The sequence below is a fragment of the Drosophila mauritiana genome, chromosome X (genome assembly GCF_004382145.1).
Source record: "Drosophila mauritiana strain mau12 chromosome X, ASM438214v1, whole genome shotgun sequence".
NCBI classification, from domain to species: Eukaryota; Metazoa; Arthropoda; class Insecta; order Diptera; family Drosophilidae; genus Drosophila; species Drosophila mauritiana.
In genome coordinates, this window is record NC_046672.1 from 9,329,469 (window position 1) to 9,352,310 (window position 22,842).

The window sequence follows — 22,842 nt, forward strand, 5'->3', positions numbered from 1 at the left end:
TTCAGTTCTACAGTTTTCCGATTCATTTTATTCATCCATCATTCATTTCTTCATTCTTGAATGTTTTGGTACAAATCTTAAATTTCGATATTCCACTGAATCCGAAAGTTCGAAAGCCCATTTTACGTCTCTATCAAAACCGTGGTACCCAATTCATTCCGTTTGGTTTTGGCAAACATAGCCCCAATTCCGGACTTGCAAATGGGTCTCCCGGTCGGAATTTGAGTCCTTGTCACAATGGAACTGACCATATTTACATTTGTCAAGCACTTCACTCACCTTTGACTGCGGTGTGTTCTCTGTGTCTCAAGCTTTCTCCGCCAAATCCTCCTCCGAATCGGAACGCAAATGGGATTTAAATATTTGCCACACACACTCTTTCACTTCGGCTCGGTCGTTTGTATTCGAATTGAAAAATGGTATTCAGAACGCTTTTTCACTTTATGTGTATCATATATTTATGTATATATACTCAATTTCTTAGCTTAGCACAAAAACCAAAAAAAAATAATGTATGTTCAGCACTTTCGAATATCTTTCGAAAACTCGAAAACCGGGCAAAAGTAGTAACTGCGTGACTGCGAACTGTGACCAGTGACCAGTGACTTGCGAATGTGATGTGAGTATGCTGAATTCAAAAGCTGAGGCTGAGAACCGAACCGCACGAGAGTCTGTTGACGAATGAGTTACAATGGACGATGCGAATCGCTAACAGCGGGAAGACAACAAGTTGCCGTGTCCTTAACAGCGCTGCAAACGGACACTGTGGAGTGGGAGCACCTTAACAGCGCTGCAAGCTCTGCTAAACTGAAAGCTTAGCCGATGCAATTTCAAAGAAACTTCGAGTGGTCGCCAACAGATGGCGGTGCAGAGCAAGTTTATGCTAGTATAATACTTTCGATACAATCTAGTAAATTTAAAAAATATTTTTCTAATTTGCCCAACATACATACATAAAAACATCGCAGTTTTATCTTTTTTTTTTTAATTTTATTTTCGTTTTTTTCTCATTTTGTTTTATTGTAAGAAAATCTTTTCATTATTCATCAGTCGACTGACTTCCTGCGACTTTTCTAGCTAAAAAAAAACTCACTTCAACATATTTTGGTCTTAACAGAAAAAGAATTACACACTCCAAATCGGAATGTGTGTTTTGGGGGGGGTGAGACGAAACATAAACACGAGGGGCAATCAATTGTAATAGTAGGACTAATTTAAACATATCGTACAATTGGAAGGCTTTCTTGTCTTACAACGCGATCGATCGGTCTGCCTTCTATTTAAGTTCGATATTTCAGTTTTGGACGACTCGACTCATTCTCTAAGCTGCTACTCCTCTTTCTCTAATGTGTCTTCAACAAACGAAGACAAGTTCGCAAGGTTTCAGTTTTTGTTGGTTTCATTTTCATATGTTGTTTGTGGATGTTATTGTTGTTGTTGTTGAGTTTGGAGTAAGTGCAGTTTTGGGCATTTCAAAGTTCAAATTTCTAAAACAAATCTGTGAAAACGTTGGTTCGGTATTCGTTTAAAGACTAACAATCTCGATAGACGAAAAAAAAATTATGATAGTATGATCTTTAGAAATGATCGAACATGATGTACATAACTAATTAATTACGAAACTTTTTGCTTTTCTCCCTACAGGATGAAAATGACGGGAGGGAGTGGGATCTTGCTATTACTGCTCTTTCGGCAGCCGATGTTGTGGCTACCGCTCTCGATGGTGTTTGGGATATGTGCAGTCTTGAGCGGATTTGAACTTAATCATCGCCAGCGGAACGCTTGACCTTGCGCTGCTTGGGACTCTGCTGGCTGGCCGCCTTGGGACTGGCCGGCTTTGTGGGCTTGGGCGAGGTCTTGGGCGTTTTGGACTTGGGCGGCGACTTCTGCAGCGCACGCAGCGTCTCCTGTGGCACCCAATCGTAGTCGATGGTGCTGTCGTTGGCCGTGCCGGTTTCGATCACCTTCTTGGCAGCGGCACGCTTCCTCTTGCCTGAGCTGCCGAGCAGATATTGCTGTCCGATGACCAGTAGCAGGACCACAATGCCCGCCAGCAGGACGTACAGGAAGAAGGTCTCGCCATCCAGACCCTCATCGACCTCCGAAATCAGAACGGTCTCGTTGAACACGGCCTCGTTGTACTGAATGCCATTGGCATCGCGGTAGGCCAGAGCAATGTTCAGTCCAAATGGACGGCCGGCAAACTGATCCGAGGGCAGGAAGGTGTACGACACGGTCGACTCAAAGCCGGGCTTCACCTCACGGTTGTAGGCCACCGCCGAGAAGTTCTGGATGAAGTAGTTGAAGTCCATGGGATAGCGGAAGGAGGCCTCCACCGTCTCGATAACGAATTCCTCGGCTCCCTTGTTGGTGAATCCAATCAGGAACTCCACGGGCTTGCCGCCGGGCAGATCCAGCTGCTGGCCAGGTGTGTACAGGGGTTTCGTGAATAACAGATAGGTGTCCGCATTCGGCGAACTGCTGCTGCCCGTGTCGCTATCCTCGTCCGCTTCAGCATCCTCGCCAGTAACGGCACCCTCCTCGCCTTCCACGTCCACCAGGTCGTCCTCCACGGGCTCGGCGGCGTAGGCTCCAAACTTGTTGGCTGTAAATTGAAGATAAAGTGTTATGATGAGTGCTGAAGAATTGAAGGCATATTAAATTCAAGTGCACGGAACTAACTTCGCATACTCTTTGAAACTAATCAGAGATATGATATATTTAGGTTGGCTTTCTTGGCAGGTTATATTTGCAGGTTCACCCATTTTAATAACTATTGTAACGGGGTCATTTAGCTTGCATTTGGGTACCTTATACTTGGTATATAGTTCACAACCTAGCAAACTAGCTCTGAGCTTGTCTGCAAACTTGGGATATGTCCACCCAATCAATGTGAAACTATGATATATATCGAGAATCCTTAAAAAACACCTTTGTGTCCACACTTTGTCTTTGAAGCCTTGATCTTGGAAACTAAACGAATTTATAGCCATCTCAGACGAGCCAGCTCACGAGTCAGAGCGAGAGGTCGATAGGGCTCATGCCAACTCAACAGTTTTGACCGTATGATAAAAATTCGACCACCGAAGATGAATGAAAATCACCGAAATACGATGCTAGTGTACGGTGTGCATTGATTGGCAGTCCCATAAAGCATAATCCACGTAGCAGATGCGTCGGCAAAATGCCACGTATACGGATGGGAACACCCCCGCCCACCGAGCGATTGTTATTTGTCGGCGAGGGTTCACAGTGGGTAGAGGCTCTACTTACGCGCCGAGAAGGTGCAGATGACGATGGGCAGGACCATCAGCATTAGGAACATCAGATGCCTCATCTTGTTGGCTGTTTTACAATGTCTTCGGGGCTCCAAATGCAATCGAATGCGCGGCGCACACACGGAAATTTGGCTGGGAAATCGGCTGAGGGAAAAACGCACGCACAAACAACCTTCGCGATCGAGTGAAAATGAAGAAGTGACGGGCTGCGGTGATATAGCGGCGAAAACAGAAGCCGACAACGCACGAAGTGGACACGAAGCCGAGACACGACTTTCACTGACAAATGTCTACGTGGTGCCACGTCTAGGGTTGCAAGGGCCTCTCGATCGGTAAGTTAAATACTCAGTTTTCAGCTACTTAGCTTACTCAGAGTAGGAATTCTTCCTAGGCATCTATTAAACATTTATTTAATTACTACTAAAAACATTTTCTCATATCTAAAATAATCTATAAAATTAAATGTTGCTTTATTTTATTGACATTTGAGTGCACCGACAACTCTAGCGAGACAAGTAGTGATGCCAAACGCCGCAACTGTCATCTCTCGTGTTTTTTCGTGTTTATAACTTAAAACTTTGGGTAAACATAATATTTTATGCAATTATAAAATTCAAAATTGGTTTATTTTTTATACCAAACACCATTTTTTGACGGAGGTAAAAAATATACTAAAAATATTTTACAGCACTATTTGGCCATCGTTACAGTGCTGCCAACTTGGCTATTAAGACGCTATTATCTGGCTATTTATTAGCTAGAATATATTCTGTTGACAATATTAATATTACATTGAATGTATATTAGGAATAATATAAAACAACATTGAACGGTCAAATTCATATGTAGCAATTATATATTACAAATATTTTTTTTTTGTTTAAATCAATAATAAATAAATGAACACAGTTTTGTATTGCTTCTGTGTGATCAATAAAAGTTCGCTTACTGGTAGAACGACAAAGAAAAATTCAATTAAATATGAATAAAACTTTTAAGAACACGAACCATTTAAAAAAAACTAGGCATATGGAAGGTAAAAACCAATTTTTAGTAAGTAGTAAAATTATTTTGTTGGCTATTTTCTAGCCACTCTCGCGCAATCGATAGTGAGCGGCGACGTTAATCGCAGCTATCGATAGACCTGCGCAACGCAGCCAACTTCACGTCGCTGTGCCGATAACCGCTCAACTTCCTTTTTGCTTGCGGCTGTCAATTGAAGCGCATCTTGCACGTGAATTCTCTGCGAATTTAGCATTTTTAGAGATCTAACATGGACAAACCAGTTGTGTGGGCACGCGTCATGAAGGTTCTGGGCCGCACCGGCTCCCAGGGTCAGTGTACCCAGGTGAAGGTCGAGTTCCTGGGCGAGCAGAACCGCCAGATCATCCGCAACGTGAAGGGACCAGTTCGCGAGGGCGACATCCTGACCCTTTTGGAATCCGAACGTGAAGCCAGGAGGCTGCGCTAATTGGCGACCAAGCTCGAGAAGGTAAGCGCGCCTGGAATACTGGCCACAGTGAACACCTGTCCTAACACACCTTCTATTTATTCCGCAGACCTTTTTACACACACATACACAAACTGTTTTTCGCACGCGCCTTGTTATTTTCGCGGAGAAGAAGAAGCGGATGGCAAGAAATCCGAGCGAGGCTGCTGCATATTCGTTATAAACAAATGAAAATACACACCTTATTTGCCAGAAAATCAGCCAAAATGTGTTTTAAATAAATCTCGAGAGCATTGGACCGCCTTTGTACGAAAAGAAAACCAATCAAGCCTGTGTTTTGGTTTCATTCCCTTTTTGTTTTTGTGTTTTTTTTGAGTGCCCAGTGAAAATTGCCAATGAAATGTGGTCTCCCAGCCACTTCCTTTAACAATCTGTATTTGCATTTAGCAGAAACCTTTGCCTACTCGGAAATCAACAAAGAAATATGTATGCAGACGAAATGCAAATAGAAAGAATCGTCGAGATTCTCCAGTTGTTAAAAACACATGGACAGCTTTATTAAAAATATGGGTTTCGTTGATTTCCTTATAAACGCAAAGTTTTTTTCTGTTAAAATCAATGCTCAGAAGTTCTGGACACGTTGACATCTAGCAGAAATGTTTTACTTTTTCGTTCGCGAAAAGATATTTTAAAGAGAGGCCAACCGAGTGATTAGTCCAATCACATTTCACAAATGACAAAACAATTTCAATACAAGTATTTTGTATAGAAGAGTACTAATTTTGTTTTAATCAATGCGCATTACTTTTTGTATAAAAAATAGCTTAAATATTTAAACTGCTGGAGCTGCAATGAAAATATACGTAAAATATTTAGAATAAAAGTCAATAGCTCAGTTAGTTAATATACAACATCGTTTAGCAACTTATCATTTAAAACCACTGAGATGCATATGTTTCTATGTTCCTTAAGGAATATGCCTGGTTTTCCCTACAAAGTCAGCGGAAAGATGGCCAGTCTCTCGATTTTGGCTAATCCAAGGGTAATGCGTGCTTCTGCAGGTTCCGACAGGTGGAGATCGGATTTGAAGGCCTCCAAAGAGGATTCGGGTGCGGAAAACTTGGGTTGCAGCTGACTAAGATGAAGCTCTAGGTATTTGACCTGGTTCTGCAGCAGTTTCAGCGATTCCTCCAGGAAATTTCTGAATTCCATCAATGCCGCAGGTATTTTGGTTTGCTGCTGCTCATTATTTAGGTGAAGGCACTCAATCTCGAAGTCAATTACATGGGCGGATATCTGCCCTAGCTCAGAAACCAGTTTCGATCTATGAATTGGATGGCAAGGCAAATCAGAGAAGTTTCTTGCTAGGATTAGGCCACTTACATGCTGTCCTGCAGGCTACGGTAAACATCCTGGCACACCGAAAGTAGCGCAACTGTGGCAGCTTGATTGGAACTGCAACAAAGTGGCAAATTAGCATTGTTTTCATTCATTAAATTAAGTTTTTACCCCTTGACCAGTTGATAACGTTGGCCCAATTCCCACAACCGATTCGCTTTATTCGACAATTCAGGCGTCGTCGCAGACTTAAGGCATAGATAGCTCCTTATGCTGGTGGCCAAGTGCTTTAGCTGCTGCTCCAAGCTCGCTTTGTATTGCTCCAAGCGGTCCGCTGGCAATAGCATCGCAAAAATGCAGTAAAATTTAGGTAAATTGAGGGAATTTGTTATATTTTGCAACAGCCATCGATAACACGAAAAGTTATCGGCACATGGAGGAGCTGGCCATCGACTCCAGAACGATATTTATCGCACAAACTTTATATTTTTGCTCAAAAATAATCATTTTTTGTCAATTTATTTTTAAAAATAAGCTCCTATTGAAATTTTCAATCGTACTATGCTTAACAATGAGAATTCTACTGAAAACTGTTTTGTCGAATTTTCGTCAAAAAAAATCAGTTTCCTGAAAACAACCGAGTTTTATCAAAGCTTTGAGCTTTGTTCGACTACTACATTGACTACTGTACTCCATGCATCTTCTGATGCACTATGAATTAAACACAAATTTTGAAAACTGTACTCATACAAAAACGAATAAAGATAGCAATAAAGCCCATTTTTAGCTCAAATAATCGATGTTTTTATTCTTTGGGATGCGCCACACAATATTTTATTGTGTCTTCAGTGCATTTGTTACAACATTTGGTGTCTTCAGTGTACGCTTCTGTGTAGTGTTACTTCTAGTCGCTTTCAAATTCTGATTTCTTTTGGTATTAGCCTGTGAATGTAGGTAGTGTTAATTCCTGTGTTATCATATTTATTTAGCTTACAATAATCAAAGATTGTATGAACTGGCAAAACTAATTGTAAATCGCAATAGAAACGTATTTAAAGTATCGTGTTCATGAGTAGTGAGAAATAGAGTCCATGTGGCGAGTCATAATCAACGTCGATTCCTGGCTTTGATTCCTCGGATTCGGGCGATGAACCAAGCCTTGTGCACTGTAGATGTAACAATGTGTATGCGCTTTGGGGGGAATGTACTTTTACAGTCTGGATGATCCTCCGGAACTGGGTAGCCGTCTGGTGCTCATCCGGCAGTTATGGAGCATCGTGTTCATGAGTAGTGAGTAATATTATCGAATCATTATCAAATTCGTTTCCTAGTTTGGATTCCTCGGAATCGGGCGAGGACCCAAGCCTGTGCCGACATTTCGTCGGCACTGTAGCTGTAACGATGTGTACGCGCTTTGAGGTGACTGTACTTTTAGTGTATTTTCTTCATACTCACTTTTTTAACTGTAAAAATTTTGAAACATTTTTGTAACTTGTTAGAAAAATGCGACCGGCTTGTAGCTCGACTCGAAGGCAATTGAAATTTCTCTATCCTGAAGGTCGAAATACAACTTTATTCCAAAGAAAAAATGACAGTTAATTTTTCGGCCAACTAGATCTAGTTTTTCATATTTTGGGTTTTTCTTTTTGTTAAACTCATCTAGTCACCTTTGAAAATGGATTTTACATTTAGGTTAAGAGTACCCAAACACAATTTTATTGCGGAAAGGAGACGCCAGTCACAAGAATTAAATTTCCACCTTAAAACCTTCAAAAAATGAAAGGGATCGTTAGCAATGGTAATTAGCAGCCAAAAACAGTTCTTCTTTCATCTTTATGACGAAGTCATAACTTTTGCGAAGGTATGACGAAAATTCCGTTTGTCAATATCAAGTTTTTGGCAAAAGCCATGTTTCTAAATTTCGTACTTCAAATAATCCGTTTTTTTGCCACAACTTTAAAAATAATAGCCTGAATAAGGAATGTTATATCTCGTTGAGTTCGTAATTTAATTTCCAATCAAACTGTGTTCAAAAATGAAAATTCTATTTTTTCGCCATTTTTTGCAAATTTTGATGATGTTACCCCTTACAAAATATGCGAAAATTTACCCAAAAATTGATTTTCCTAAATTCTTCAAAAAGTGATAGGGATCGTTAGCATTGGTAATTAGCTGCTCAAAACAGTTATTCTTACATCTATATGACTATTTTTAGCGAAGTTATGATGAAAATTCCAATTGTAAATATCAAATTTTTGGCAAAAGACGATTTTCCGAATTTCGGTCATAAAGTAATCAGTTTTTTTGCCTTAACTATAAAAATAAAAGCCTGAATTTGGAATGTTATACCTTGTCGAGCGTCATGCGTTGCCCCCTGAAGGCCTTCTGCGCCACCATGTCTCTTGTCCGCCGCATGAACACGATGATCAAGCAGGGCGCCGCCCTGCCCTTCAACACCTCCTCCTGCTACGTCAATGCTACCAAGAGGTAGTCGACGGCTGCAACGCCTTCGTGCCCAACATCAATACCTGCATCGCCAGCATCACATAAGCGCTTCCAAAAAATGGTAATAAAACCATGAAATTATAAGCAAAGCAGATGCTGTTTTATCAAGAAAACATACTGCTCTAGCAGTATCAATGGGGCTGGACACCAACAAAACCAAAAAGTAGAATCTGAAGTGCAAGGATTACAGATCACTTCAACCAACACCCATTTTGTCCAAGGTCACAACACCTAGTTAAGCACGTTACTCGTAGAGTAAAAGGGTATACTAGATTCGTTGAAAATGATGTAACTTAGTCTCCGACCATATAAAGTGTACAACACGTCGATACGATTCGACCAAAATTTCTTAGCCACACCGAGTTAATTAGCGCGGCGGCTAGAAATTTAAATAAGCTGAATATTAATATTTAATTTAATATGATGAACTTACCACACCGCCAACGGCAAAGGAAAACATGGGGGATGCGAATCCGCCGGCGTCGTTTTGATCAAATCTAACTTTATTCCATCTAGTTGGCGTGGGGTTTGCCGTACACGTATACAGCTAGCAATTCGGTTTTTCGAACCCCATTCGTTACTTGGGACAGCTGTAAGACACATCAATTTGATAAAATAATCTACAACAATCTATCGAAAAAAATAATATGCCCTCAATAAATCCCTTTTTTGAATATGTAGCTAAATTCCGTAGGGAGCATCGAGAGCTAAGAGATCAACGCGTTATCGCAAAAAGAGCTAGCGACTCATGGTATTCCTTAACTACACAAGAGAAAAATATCTACCGCGAACAGGTACGCATTCATTTTTTAATTGAAAATTCATATTATGGAGATTATTAATTTGTATCATTTCAGGCGCGCGATGAACAAAATCGGCGTCGGAGAGTGGCAGTAATGCCAGCGATGCCGTGCCAACGATGCCGTTATACCAAATTAGCATTTTTTGCACTGATATCGTTTGGTGTTCTTTTTTTGGTTTGGAAATTATCATCCTATGTATTCCCAATCGAAAACCGGGGAAAACCGATAATGGCAGTAATGCCGTGCCAACGATGCCGTTATATCAAATTAGCATTTTCTGCACTGCTTTTGTTTGTTGTTGTTTTGGTTTGGTTTGTCTTTTATGTGAACAAAATAATCAGTTTTTTGTCAGAACATTGCACATTTTTAAGTTATCCCCACAAAATATGCGAAAAATTACCCAAAAATTAATTTCCATAAATCTTTAAAAAATGATAGGGATCGTTATTCGTTTAGGGCTGAACACTTTTATTGTCGGTTGATTAAAACCTAAAATCTGAACTAATCTTGACAGAATTATAGACATCTTGATCTTTAAAGGTGAGAAGTTGTCCTTTACTTAGATGTATTTATTGCAATAAAAATGATTTAATTTTAGGAATTTGATTTCAAGCTTCCTAATACCGATGGCGGCTGAAGAGGAGAGGCGGTTAGGAACCGCTCAACAGGTATCTGGGTATCTGATGGTCGGAGTAGACACCGGCAAAGCGGATCACCCAACCGATACCGTCGTAGTTGACGGTCTTGTGGAAGCGGACGAGCACCTGGCTGCGCTGGCTCTTGTAGTACTTTGGATTGTCCTCGCCACAGAAGCGTCTCATTTCGCGCTCTTCGCCGGTTCCGTCCTGCTCCAGGATTTGCAGGTAGTCCGTGTGACAGGTGGTCTTGGAGCCCAGATTGAAGACTAAACGAGGAACGGATAATTATTAAATGCCATCGTTGTACAATTGGTTCCAACTCACCTTCAAATGTAAGGAATACAACGTTGTTGCTCGGCACGCGGACGATCCACTGACACTCGGAGTTATTGCGCACATTGTTCGGATAGAAGGGATTGGAGAAGATGCCCTCAGTGTTGTAGAACTGACCACCGCAACCAGGACCCTTCTCCACCGGACTGGCCAGATAGGTGAGATCCAGCGAGGTCAAGAACGAGCCAGTCTTCATCTGCAGCCGCAGTTCATTTGCATTGCTGAACAGACTCTTGCCCATGTCCACAAAGGAGCAGACGCGCTGCAGCGATCGATTCGTCCTGTCGAACACCTCCAAATTCTCCATTTCGCAGTCGTAGGTGCCGAATATCAACTCGGTGTAGTACAAACTTAAGGTGTAATTAGGTGGTGCCCGGATAATGATGTTGCAATCGGCCGACTGTGATAAATGCACTCTGCCCTGCAGTCCATCGTAGTGGCGCTCTCGGTTGGAGTTCAGGGCGACCTGCAACTGGAATCCGCCACGCTGCTCCAACCCCTTTGACCGGAACTTCAGATACACCTCGCTGGACTGGCCATAATAGATGTCCGGCTTCACATTGCCGCAGTACACATGCTCCGTGGCAAAGCCGAGACCGTTCTGTCTGGAGGTCTGGCCATTGAATACCAGATCGGTACCCAATCCCTGCTCCAACAGTGGTGCATCCTGGATAGGGGAAAATATGAGATAATTTAAATTAAAGATACAAATTAAACAAGACTTGTTCAATTCACCTCACTATTGTAGATTTTCAAATAGTCATCCACGCAGCTACCATTTTGATTCGGTCCGTGGAGATCAAAGTTGATGAACTGCACCCTCAGCAGGGAATCGCCCTTAATTTTCCAGAAGCACGACACTCCATTGGGGTAATTGCCACCTGGCGTCCTTGCCGGAGAATTAATGGTGACCTCCGTTGTGCCATCCGCACTCAACGTAATCTCTGAACTGCCGCATAGTCGGGGAATAGCATTGATGGTCACCTGGAAACCCGTATCCGTCACCTCATTATCGGTGACAAAGCGCATGTAGAGCGTATGCCTGGTGGATCTCAAAGTGGGCGGTTGATTCTGGCCACAAAAACACCCGATGATGTCGGCAAAGGTTCCGCCACCATCGCGCAACTCCACATAATCACTGCGGCATCCGTCCGAGTCTTGGACATGGAAATTACTAAACTCCACGCTTATCTGCTGATCAGGATTCACCCGAAATACTATTTGGCAGTCCAAATCGTTTTGATAACCGCCAGCGTTGTTGAATTTGCTATAGACATAACGCGATGATCCGTTCAGCGAGATCTTCTCATCGCAATTTGGCATTACGCGCACCAAGGCACGGAATCCCCTCGAAGGATCCCGGTCATCCGAGAAGCTGTGTATGATGCCCCGCTCTTGGGGAATACTGATCAGTGGCAGATCCTCGTTAATGCGACCGCAGAAGCGTCCCCACCTGTATCGCTCGTCCGGGATGGATCCGGAGAATACCTCGACGCCATCGTAGGCACAATTGCTATTCGCCTCAAAGTCGATGAATAGGAACTTAATGTTGAACTTGTAACCCGCCGGGGCGGTTAGATTCCAATAGCAATCACTGCCAGGTGGCAGGGTATTATCCGTATGCTGTATGGGTGATTCCACCATTGATGTTCGCGTGATAATTCCACCGCAAAGGCGGCTGGTATAGAGCAATGTGAATCCGCGACCGGAGTAACTGCCATCCGTTCGGAGCAGTAGATTAACGTATTCCTTGCCCCGATACTCGTGGTTATGCTTTACGCCGCACAGAATGGTACTTTGCGGATCCTTGCCCTTGTCCTTTGTGGTCACTGTGAGATTGTCGTAGAGGCAAACCGATATGGGCGCCTGTTCCAGATCGAAATTGACAAAGCTGACCAGGACTCCGGCCATCGAAGGATTCCTGGGCACTATCGTCCAGTTGCATTGCAAATACTTCTCATAGCCGTTCGGATAGCCCGGACTGGCCAGCTCTTGTTCATTGCTGTCGGCGTACAGCAGGCCACCGCAATTCCTCTCGAACTTGGCCAAGAAACCATCGGCCACCACATCGCCATCGGAGCGGAAGATAAGCCGGAGATACGGTGAAGTAGTGTTTATCATCTCCGGCGCAACACGGCCGCAAATCCTCTGAAGGTCGGTCCAATTGCCAGTGGTCTCGTTGCGCTGCTGGACGAGCAGGTAATCCTTGGTGCAACCGGGGCTGTCCTCGATGTAAAAGCGTCCTTGGAATGTTAGACCGATGTGGTAGCCCATTGCCGCCTCGACCTCCCAGATGCACTCCACATTGTTTTTGTACTGCTCCGAGAAGTCGATGGCCCTATAGGGATAAACCAACTTGCCACCGCATCCAGATCCATACTTGATGGACACATTGAAGGTGGCATTGGCTGAGAAATTATCGGAGTGGTATTCCAGGAAAAGACCTCGCTCCACCACCATGTTTACGGCAGTGGCCTGATTGCAAAACAGTCCCAACGATGGTGAGTTCTGATCGGGTCCATTGTACACCTAAATCAAAAGCAATGTATTATATATGCATATCGTGTCCAAAAAGATACCTTACCTTAAGATAGTGATGCAGACATGGGGCTGCCGGAGATTGTGTGGACGGGCTCGGTGCTGGCAGGTTGACGTTATATACCGACACCTCCAGCTGGATGTCCTGGGGCACCAGGACCTCGTCCTCGCCACTGGCATCCGTATAGGGTCCAATGGCCCAGGCACAGTCAATGGGTCCTGCTGCCGACTCCATTCCCAACGGCTGGTGCACTGTTGTATTATCACCCGGCTCCAGGATAAAGACTCCGCCGCACCACTGTGTGCTATAGCTCAGGACGAGGTTGGTCAGTGCGTTGCGGGCTGATGCCGAGACGACCAATTGAATGGGGAAAGGCACCCGGATGGAGGGCTGGGGCTTGCCAGGAGCGGGGGACTGGTAATCGCAGAGAATGCGCTGCATGAGCTGCTCCTCCTGCTCCAAGCGGTTAAACTTAAGCGGAGAGAGCAATGCGCACAGATGTGTATTCCCCATCATCACGGAGGTGGTGTTGTACTCCTTTACCTGAAAAAGGATCAAAATTCATTTGTTTATCCCTCAAATGAACAGTTCATTTGCGATGAATAACCTACCCGAATCAGGACGGTACTATTGGACGGTGGGACGACTTTATAGCTGCAGTGAAGCGGACTGCTAATATTAAGCCGCTGGAACTGGATATCCGCGACCTCATTCATTAGCAGCGTGAATCGCGGGCAGCTACTGGAGCCATAGGAACTAAACCGCAGCTTGATTCCATGATTCTGAAAAATGGGCAGTAGAAAGGCATCGATGCCCATTGTATTGTCTGAGGAAAGCACCTCCGCAGGGGGATCGACGTTGTAGCGACCCAGGATGGACTGCATTTTGAAATCGTTGGCCACGGTAAGGCGACCCCGGAAGCCAATCCTTCCTCTGAGCTCCACATTCGTGCCGGTGTTAAAGTCGAGAATCTCCAGACGCACCCTCCTGCCCTTGGGCACTTCCACGTGCCACACGCAGTGCATGGGATGGGGTACTCCTAAGGGATAACCGGGTGTTTGAAGAACTCCCACGGACGCGTAGATGGTCTCGCCGCATCGCGAGCCCAGAGAGGTGTACTTAAAACGGAAGCCCTGATCCTCCGCCGGAATGCCATCCAGGAAGCGATATCGGAACACGATCTTGTTCGTCTCACTTATCAGGTGTTTGTCTTCCTCACCGCAGAGCATTAGGGTGTCCACGATATTCTCCTCACCGTCCAATCCAAAGGCATCCATCTCCTCGAGCATCAAGTGATTTCGCTGCGAGCAGCTACCGTTCCGCAGCGTGGGTATCTGCAGATATTCGCTAGTCAGATCGATGGTGCTGCCCTTCTCCAGTTCGATGGTGTACACACACTCCTGCAGCTGCTTGCCTTCCTCGTGAATCATAAGGAGGTCCCTCGACGGCGAGGCTATCATGCCCTCCGGACTATGGAAGGAGCCACCGCATCGGGCCACACTCAAACTGGCAGAGAAGCCCATATGTGGCTCCGAGACATCGGTGAAGTAGCGAATCCTCAGCTGGTTACCGGTGGAGTAGATCGTATTCGGCTTACGATTGCCACAATAGCGACCAATCTCCGGTCTTAGCTCCGTACTGCCATCGTTGACCAAAACAAATTCCCGTTGGCACTCCTCAGGCTCCCCGGTGGCGTCCAACAGATCGAATCCGCCTTGAAAGTGGAGCATTATGCGGTGTTCTGGTGGTGCTTCAACGATCCAAATGCACTCGGAATGGGGATGCGGAAGATGTGGGTAATACGGTGAGCTAATGAACTGCTCCTCTCCGGAGGTGGACAATTGGATACGGCCGGAGTGGGTGTAACGCAGTTCCTCGAAGCGGAAGGACAACAGGAAGCGCGGTGGACTCGCAAAGTGGAACTTTATATAGGCCTTATTCGAGGTGGTGTTCAGGACTTCGTGCACGACATCCTCACAGTACTTGCCATGGCCCAAGAAGGGCGAATCTTCATCGTTTCCATTGCGTAGTAGAAGATAATTTCGGCAATCACTCGACCCGGTGGCCACGTTGTTCTGCAACTGGAAGTCGGGAAAATCGATCTTGATCCTACGGCCCTGGCGCACTTTTATGGTCCACACACAATCCTGGTTTGGCCGCGGAATGACCTTCATGATCTCCGTAATGTTAACCAGACCCTTGGAGGCAGTAATTTCCGAACCGCAAGCCGTGCGCACAATGCCATTGAATCCCGTCTTATTCACACTTGGATCCGTCACGAATTCCACCCTAAGATAGGGCGTTCCGTGGAAGACTCGGTCACTAGACTCCGTGGGCAGGGAGCACAGTGTTCTTAGCTCCGACCAGTTCTGGAGATCGCTCCCACTAAAAATCTTAACATAGTCCGCAATGCAATCTTCGCTAAATACCTCCAGATCGATTTGGGACAGTGTGAGGACGACATGCATGGCCGGATTCGAGGGCACCAAAGTCCAGAAGCAATTGAGATCCTGCTCGTAGCCATTGGGATAGCCAGGCGAATGAAATCCGATCACCGATCGATCGATTGTAATCAACTGGTTGCCACACTGGCGTGTCCGCTCCTCCGCCGTACGATTCGAACGTAGCGCCTCCTTGGATAATCGATTCCAATTTAACTTGAAAGGACCTCGACTGCTCGTTAAGTAAACCACATTCGTGCTGGAGATGATGGTTTTGTCGGGATCTGTCACCTCGATACGAGCTCCAATGTCCGAATAGCCGTCGTAGAAATTTAAATGCGGTTGGTCCAGATCCCTCAGATAAAGCAGGTATATCGCCACCACGTACTCCTTGTCCACCGTAATGCGCCAGCTGTACGGCACCGGATCCTGGAACTTGCTCGGAAAGTGTGGCGATTCTATAGTGCCTTCAGTGCCATTCAGCTCGTTATGGTGCTCTATGTAAGGAGGACTTTTAATTAAATGAAAACCCTAAAAATGAGGATATACACTCACCGTAGTTATAGGAGGCCATAAATCCCTCGCCCACATTGTCGTCGTCACTCTTGAACTTCATCCAGATGGCACCGCGCGAGTGAATCACGCCGGGCACTTCATTGCCACAGTAAACGCCGATCATTTCTCCCCTCTCCGATTCCTCGCGCACCTCCAGATAATCCCGATTGCAGCCCTCCGACTTCTCCAAGTCCATCGACTCCAGCGTGAGACTGAGGGAGTTACCCATGCTGGCTTCGAGGAACCACACGCACTCAATGTTTGGCGGATACGAGGCGGGGTAATAGGGCGTAGTGAATTTGCCGGACAGAGCATTGTAAACACTGCCACAGGACGTGTCCATGGTCATGTAGTGTCCTTGGAACTCCTCCACCAGCTGGAGCGGCACACTGACGGTCAGAGCCTGGCCGTTGGAGATCAAGGCCGGCGGATGCGAGCGACAGAACTTGAGACGCGGTGTTCCCTGCGGCTCCGTACCCTCGTAGATCTTAACGCCCACATTGAGGCAATCGCCCTCCGTGGGATATTGCTGGTTGGCATCCTCGCGCAGCTTCACATGGGTGGGGGTGAAGATGATGCGCTTGTTGGGCTCTACGGCTTGGAATACCCATAAGCAGCTCTCGTTACGTGCCGCCTGCCTGGACATTTGGATGTAATCAAACATTGTTTCATCGACGATTATCTGGGGAATAGAAAATTGAGAATTTATAACATGATCTTTGGATGTTTGGAGGTGCCGGAGTGTTTCACCGTTTGGCCACAGGACTCGTGGAAGTGCAGCCGGAAGCCCTTTTTCGAGACGGAATCATCGCTGATGAATCGCACCACAGCCATATTGGATGAGGAAGAAAGCAGTTTGTCATCTTCCGCCTCGCCGCCGCAGATCTTGAACAGCTTTTCACCCTCCGAATCGTCCTCCGCCAGATCGTAGGCCTCCAGATAATCCCAGTTGCAGTCGTAGCCCGACTCAAGATTAAGATCCTCCATCTCGAAAACGATCTGGTGGTGCTGGGAGACCTCCACCTGCCACTCGCAGCGACTGTGAGCTGGATAATTGAGCGGATAATTTGGCGATTCGATCACCCCGTTTCTCGCCGTCAGTTTGCCACCACAAGCTGTGGATAGAAAGGTTAATAATCACTCAAAAAGGTGCACAAGAGTATGCAACACTTTATTTTCAGCCTCTAATTTCAGCAGAGAGGTTAATTTCAGTTCGTGCTCTGCTGCATTTACATGTGATCTCGAAGCTTAAGTGATAACTTACAGGTATTTTTATGAAATATATATTACTCACTTGCTTTCACAGTTCTATAGGTGGCCTCAAAACCGAGTCCATTGTGCGAATTGTCCGAGATGAAACGCACGTGCAGCCTGTGACCAGAACTGGTGATCACCAATTTGGTCGTGGAACCGCAATGTCGTTCGTGGACTGCCACCGAATTCTTATGGTTGGAAACCTGAAAAACATTTGATTAGTATTTCAAATTTTGAGAACCCCATGTGGAGGAAACCCCAAGCTCACCGTCAGCGCATCCTTGGTGCAATTGGGACTCTCCTCGAGATCTATGTTGTTGATCGTAAGCTCGACGGCGCTATTCTGCTCGACGGTGATCAGCCAGTAGCACTCCAGGTTGTTGGGATACATTTTCGGATAATTGGGCGATTGAAAGGATCCGGACGCGCCGCGCAGCTCCTCCATGCAGCCATCGATGCGATAGTCCAGCTGGAAGTTCACATTGCTGGCATTGTGGACGACGGTCAGCACTTCGCCGCTGATGTTCACCGCTTGTGGGGTGACTATTTCCTGGACATTCCTGCCGTCCACAATGTACAATCCGCCGGGTATGGTGGCAGTCGGGACGTGCTGCTCGTGCCTCGCCAAATGCGAGACTTCCAGTTGAACGCGATTGCCCTTGGGCGCACGAATGGTCCAGCTACAATTGATGGGTATGGTCTCCCAGAATGGTTCCATGTAGTTCAGACTCTCAATGGTTCCCGTCGTGGCCGTCAGGTTTCGAATGCAATTTGCCTTGTAGGATATTCGAAAGCCGCGGTATGTGTTGGACGTATCAGAATCAAAGACAATGGTGCCCTTATTATTATCCAGCTGAATGCGCGGATTTTGCAGATCATCGTCCGTGCAGAGTACTTTGTCGGGGTTCTGATTGGGCAGCCTAATGCCCGAGTAGATCTTCACGCTGTCGTAGTAGCAATTGCCCAACCCCTCCAGTTCCATGTCCTCGATGAGGAGTGAAATACCCGACCCGGGATGCAAGTTAATTCGCCACTCACAGTGCGCCATGTTGGGATAGGACTTCGGGTATCTGGGCGACGAAATGGCGCCCATATTCGAACGCAGGCTTCCGCCGCATCCGAAGGCAAAGATTCGCCAGCGCAGCCGGAATCCACGACCATTGATCGCCGAATCCGTATGCAGGATCACCCTCATCTCGTGGCTAAAACCTGGTATCCGAGCGGGTATATCCCGTCCGCAGAAGCGTCCGATCAGTGGGGAATCAGTGTCGCCTCCATTCCTCACTTCCAGATAATCGGCTGAGCAATTCGGCGACTGCTCCAGGTCAAAGTTCTCCAGCTGAATCTCCAGCAGGTGACCAATCGTACCGGTCAGATGCCAATCGCAGTCCAAGCCGGCCGAGTAGTTGGCCGGATATTCCGGTGAGGTTAGCTCACCACTGGACGCATGGATGTTACCACCGCACTGGGCTCGATCCTCGAAGGTGTAGGTTAAATCAAAGCCTCCTTCCGATTCGCTGTAGTCCGACACGAACTTGAGGACCAGCTGACGCGAGTGGCTGATCAGATCCTCCGGCACTCTTATACCACAGTATTTGGCCATCGGCTTGCTCTTCTCGTCGTTGACCTGGGCACCCAGGCTATCATAGATCTCTAAATAATCATAGCCGCAGTCCACTGAACTCTCCAAACTGAAGCTGTTCCAGTGGAGGCGGATGGCCTTGTTCGCCGGCGCCATTATCACCCAGTAACAGGTGGCTTCGCCGGCATAGGAGTCGCCTTCCACAGGCAGGTGGATGTGATCGCCGGAACGGGTGTGGACACCACCGCACTTATCGTTGCCGGTGGCCAGGGCTCGATACTCGAACTTGAAGCCACGCCCTATGCTGTCTATATTCGTGGTCAGGTGAAGCTTCAGGTAGTTGGTTTCGCTGACAAAGTTCTCATCCGGCTGATTCTTGCCGCAATAGGGTCCCAGGATCTGGCGGTTTAGTCCATCGTTGATCTGTGCAGGAAAAGAAATGGAAGTTACAATAAAGGTAATATGGAATAAGTAGGTATGCGTTCGTTTTGGAACTCACTCTCAAGCTGGTGGTCAGACATTCGTTGTCGTCATAAATGAACTGGTCCGTGGTCAACTGAAAGTCGATCCTCTTAAGACTGATCACTGTGTTGGTGGCCGTACTAATCGTATAGGTGCAGACACGATCCGAACTTGTAAGATTGGGATAACCGGGTGAGGTAATAATTCCCTGCTCACTGTCCAGTTTATAATCGCAGGCCATCCGGTAGTTCAACTGGAAGCTGCCGGCCCGGGCATAAAACTTAATCTTCAGCCGATTGAATTGCGAAGTGAAGGTAGGAGGATTTAAACGCGCCGCGTCCGATCCGCAGATCTTCTCCTGCAGAATGCTACTACCCTCGTCTGTGATATCCAGCACCTCCAGGCAGTCAAGTGCATCCAGCTCCAGACTCACAAACTGAATGACAACCTGCTCGCCCACGGCCAAATGGATTTCGTATTCGCAGGAGACACCTCCTGGTTCGTCATTGGCTGTGGATGATTCAGAAATGATGCCCTCCTGGGCGGTGTAGACACCACCGCAGCCGGGCACACGCTCCTCCACGGAATAGTGCAGCTGGAAGCCAGTATCGCTGCCCTCGGCATCCGAATGGAAGTGGATCTCAGCCAGATGGGTGGGCAAAAGCAGCGGTGCTGGCGCTCCGGTGGTGCAATATTTGGCCAGCTCACGTCCGGAAATGCTGTCCTTGATCTGAAAGAAGTATGGTAATTAAGGATTAGCAAGGGAGAAACCCCTATAAATTGCAGATAAACTCACCAGGACATAATCAAAATTGCAATTTGCGTGCTGCTCCAGTTGCAAACTGAAGAAGGTCAGCTTGATGCGTTTGGTGGTGGGCGCCACTAGTTGCCATCGACAGTCCCGATTCTTGGGATAATTTCCGGGCGATCCCGGCGACGCGAGTGTGCCATGTGTCTCGAAATTCAATTGACCGCCGCACTGCGGCTGCATCGAGTTCCATGTGAGATCGAATCCCTCTTTGGCCGTCGAGTTATCGGATCGGAACCATAGATAGAGTTGATTGCCGGAGGATACGATATTCCCGCCATGTGGTAAATGGTTACCACAATAGCGTCCAATGATCTGGGCAGCCGCCGAACGGCCATCGTTGATCTGCAGCCAATCGAAGCGGCATTCCGTGGAATCCTCCACATCAAAGCTGTTGAACGTGACATTTACCACCAGCGATTCGTTGGTGCGAATCACCCAAGCGCACTGGGCATTGTGCTCGTATCCAGTGCCCTCCGGCGGATACCTAAGCCTGCCACTCTGGGCACTCAGCATTCCATTGCAGCTGCTGAAGCGCGTCTCGCAAAGTCGACCACGGTAGCCCGGTAGACACTGGCAGACGAATAGATCCCCACTGGTAGTGGAACGGCAACGTCCTCCATTCTTGCAGGGATGCTGATCGCACGGACTCGGCTGTGGCTCACAGATGGGCGGACGGAAGCCAATTGGACACAGGCAGGTGTAGTTCGAGGGTCCGGCATCCAGGCAAATGCCATCATTCTAATAGAGCATTCAAAATGTGGGTTATAATGAGATCTTAAGAGAATACCTAGAAAGCAACTTACCAGGCAGGGATTTCCCAGGCAGTTTGTGGTCGTGCCATTGACACAGCCATTCGGACCGTATCCTGTTCCCACCATTCCTATTGGACATCTGCAGGATGTGGTGCCGGAGATCAAAAAGCAGCTGGCCGTCGGATAGCAGGGATTGTTGCCAGCCGGACAAGTTCTTGGCGTCTGTCCAGCTGGGATGTCAAAGTCCTGGGGGCTTCTCTCGCACTTTCGCCCATCGCCGGTCCAGCCAACGGGACACTCGCCGCAATGATACGAGCCATAGGTATTTATGCAATCTACTTTGGGACTAAGACTGCATCCACCGTTGTTCGTCTGGCATTCGTCCAAGTCACGGCAGCTGACTCCATTCCCGGTCAAGCCGGCGGGACAGGGAGCACAGGTGAAGCTGCCCGGCAGATTAATGCAGCTGGTGGAGCAGGGCTTGTGGGCGGCCGAATCGCTGCACTCGTCCACATCCTCGCCACAAATGGGAGTCAGGCCATTGGACTTCCAACCCGGTTCGCAGATGCAACGATAGCCAGCATCGTCTGCACTGGGCACACAAGATCCATGGCCACACAGCTCCCAGGTACTGGACTGCGAGCAATCCGCCTTGCGCTGGGTGCAGTGCATCCCATGCCAACCCGGCTGGCACAGGCAACTGTACGTGCCGAACTGATTCTGACATTGTCCTCCATTCTGGCAACCCAGATCGGTGCCCTCGTACAGTGCGCACTCGTTGACGTCCAGCTCGCACTTGGTGCCCTGCATTATATATTAAATATTAAAGCAATATAAATATAAATTTAAAAAAAATTTAAGAATTCATATCCATTTACAGTTTTCAAGTCGGTAATCTTTTTCTAAAGAATTCTCGTTATTTATTATAATATAAGGTTATTTGCAATAGTCATCGTAATAGTCAGCTTAGTAATCTCATTCCGTGGTATATAGAATTTGTTCTGTTACCACCTTAGACGCCCATAAATACTCCCCTTTTTACTGGACTATCGAGGATTCGATTGCTTTATATTCGTGTATACCCACCTCGAATGCCGATCGACATTGGCAACGGAATCCGGTGTAGGTGTTGTAGCAGGTGCCTCCATTCTCGCAGGGTCCACTTGCACAGCTGTTGGCCTCCAACTGGGTCTTCATCCGATCCAACCGGTTCTCCACCGCTCTGAGTCGCGTCTGAAAACGCCGCATCAGAGCCATCGATCCCCGGGTCCTGTCCAAAAGGAAAAATAAAAAAACCAACCTCATACATATTACATGAAATATATATAGTTATTAATCTTTTACTTATTGTTATTTTTGACCTATACGATTTAGGATACATAAGGATAAGCACATTAAGGTGCATCCCAATTTTCTATGATCCCACTTCCGTAGTTGCACAGATCGGAATAGGTTATACCTCTGGTAATGCTCACCTGTTTTGCTGCACTCGCAGCATTGCACTCAAGCCATTCGCTCCAAAGGCGCGCCTATTGAAATCAGCCAGCTGATCCGCCAGCTCGCGTGCATCCACGAAATCATCATCCTTGCCACCGGAACGCTTTTTGGAGCCACCGGTGGCCAGCAAGAGCTCCATAACATCCAACTCCTCGTTGATGGTAAGTCGCGAATTTCCGCTCAGTCGAAAGCTAATATTGCGATTTGCACCGGATTCAAAAATCAAATTGCCATCTTTGCTTATAATTTTTGGCCTAGAAGCAGTTGTGATATTAGTCAGTATACACTATATTCCATCGAGTCGAGTCCTTACGAGTTGACAAAACCCTCGGCAAAGGGCCAAGTATCTGTGATGATCGCAAGGAGTGTCCAACACAACAGGAGTCTGCTCCTCGCAGCTCCTCCCATTTTGTCACTTTTTTTTTTAGAGAGGAGCACTTCCACTGAACATTAAAAACACCAGAAAAAAAAATAAGATCCGTTCCGCTGGATATTCGATGACCAACTGTGCTGCTCCCGTCGATCTTTACGTTCCAGATCAACTCACAATGGAGCGCGGGGGCGTTTTCGGGAAAACGCCCATCAAACCCATTCGTAACCATCA

At 46.7% G+C, this 22,842-nt stretch overlaps 5 protein-coding genes and 1 pseudogene across 5 annotated transcripts in view; 1 reads left to right on the forward strand and 5 right to left on the reverse strand.

Annotated features, from left to right (window-relative positions):
• The window catches only part of LOC117146868, a 42,732-nt gene extending 41,784 nt beyond the window's left edge, over positions 1–948 (reverse strand). The window contains exon 1 of the mRNA XM_033313457.1: positions 280–948. The gene's annotated coding sequence lies outside the window, so the exon portion shown is untranslated. The remainder of the gene's footprint in view (positions 1–279) is intronic.
• Positions 949–1,189: 241 nt separating this feature from the next.
• On the reverse strand, positions 1,190–3,491 carry LOC117146867 (translocon-associated protein subunit alpha). Its single transcript, XM_033313456.1, has 2 exons — positions 3,274–3,491; positions 1,190–2,605 (listed from the first exon to the last, which is right to left on the reverse strand). The coding sequence occupies exons 1-2, from the start codon at positions 3,335–3,337 to the stop codon at positions 1,761–1,763; spliced, it is 909 nt and encodes a 302-aa protein (XP_033169347.1). The 5' UTR covers positions 3,338–3,491; the 3' UTR covers positions 1,190–1,760.
• A 975-nt stretch (positions 3,492–4,466) lies between these two features.
• LOC117146876 (40S ribosomal protein S28) lies at positions 4,467–5,050 on the forward strand. Its single transcript, XM_033313465.1, has 2 exons — positions 4,467–4,770; positions 4,838–5,050. Exon 1 carries the CDS (start codon positions 4,552–4,554, stop codon positions 4,747–4,749), a length of 198 nt encoding a protein of 65 aa, XP_033169356.1. The 5' UTR covers positions 4,467–4,551; the 3' UTR covers positions 4,750–4,770; positions 4,838–5,050.
• A 445-nt stretch (positions 5,051–5,495) lies between these two features.
• On the reverse strand, positions 5,496–6,489 carry LOC117146869. The gene is made up of 3 exons (XM_033313459.1): positions 6,238–6,489; positions 6,112–6,183; positions 5,496–6,052 (listed from the first exon to the last, which is right to left on the reverse strand). Exons 1-3 carry the CDS (start codon positions 6,411–6,413, stop codon positions 5,719–5,721), a joined length of 582 nt encoding a protein of 193 aa, XP_033169350.1. The 5' UTR covers positions 6,414–6,489; the 3' UTR covers positions 5,496–5,718.
• Positions 6,490–6,857: 368 nt separating this feature from the next.
• On the reverse strand, positions 6,858–8,463 carry LOC117147119 (annotated as a pseudogene).
• Positions 8,464–9,922: 1,459 nt separating this feature from the next.
• LOC117148699 (cubilin homolog) lies at positions 9,923–22,777 on the reverse strand. Its single transcript, XM_033316242.1, has 15 exons — positions 22,552–22,777; positions 22,217–22,492; positions 21,828–22,011; positions 20,793–21,545; positions 19,975–20,727; positions 19,216–19,908; positions 17,403–19,139; positions 17,175–17,337; positions 16,631–16,995; positions 15,881–16,562; positions 13,496–15,822; positions 12,930–13,427; positions 11,081–12,874; positions 10,337–11,012; positions 9,923–10,278 (listed from the first exon to the last, which is right to left on the reverse strand). Exons 1-15 carry the CDS (start codon positions 22,644–22,646, stop codon positions 10,025–10,027), a joined length of 11,250 nt encoding a protein of 3,749 aa, XP_033172133.1. The 5' UTR covers positions 22,647–22,777; the 3' UTR covers positions 9,923–10,024.
• Positions 22,778–22,842: the final 65 nt, after the last annotated feature.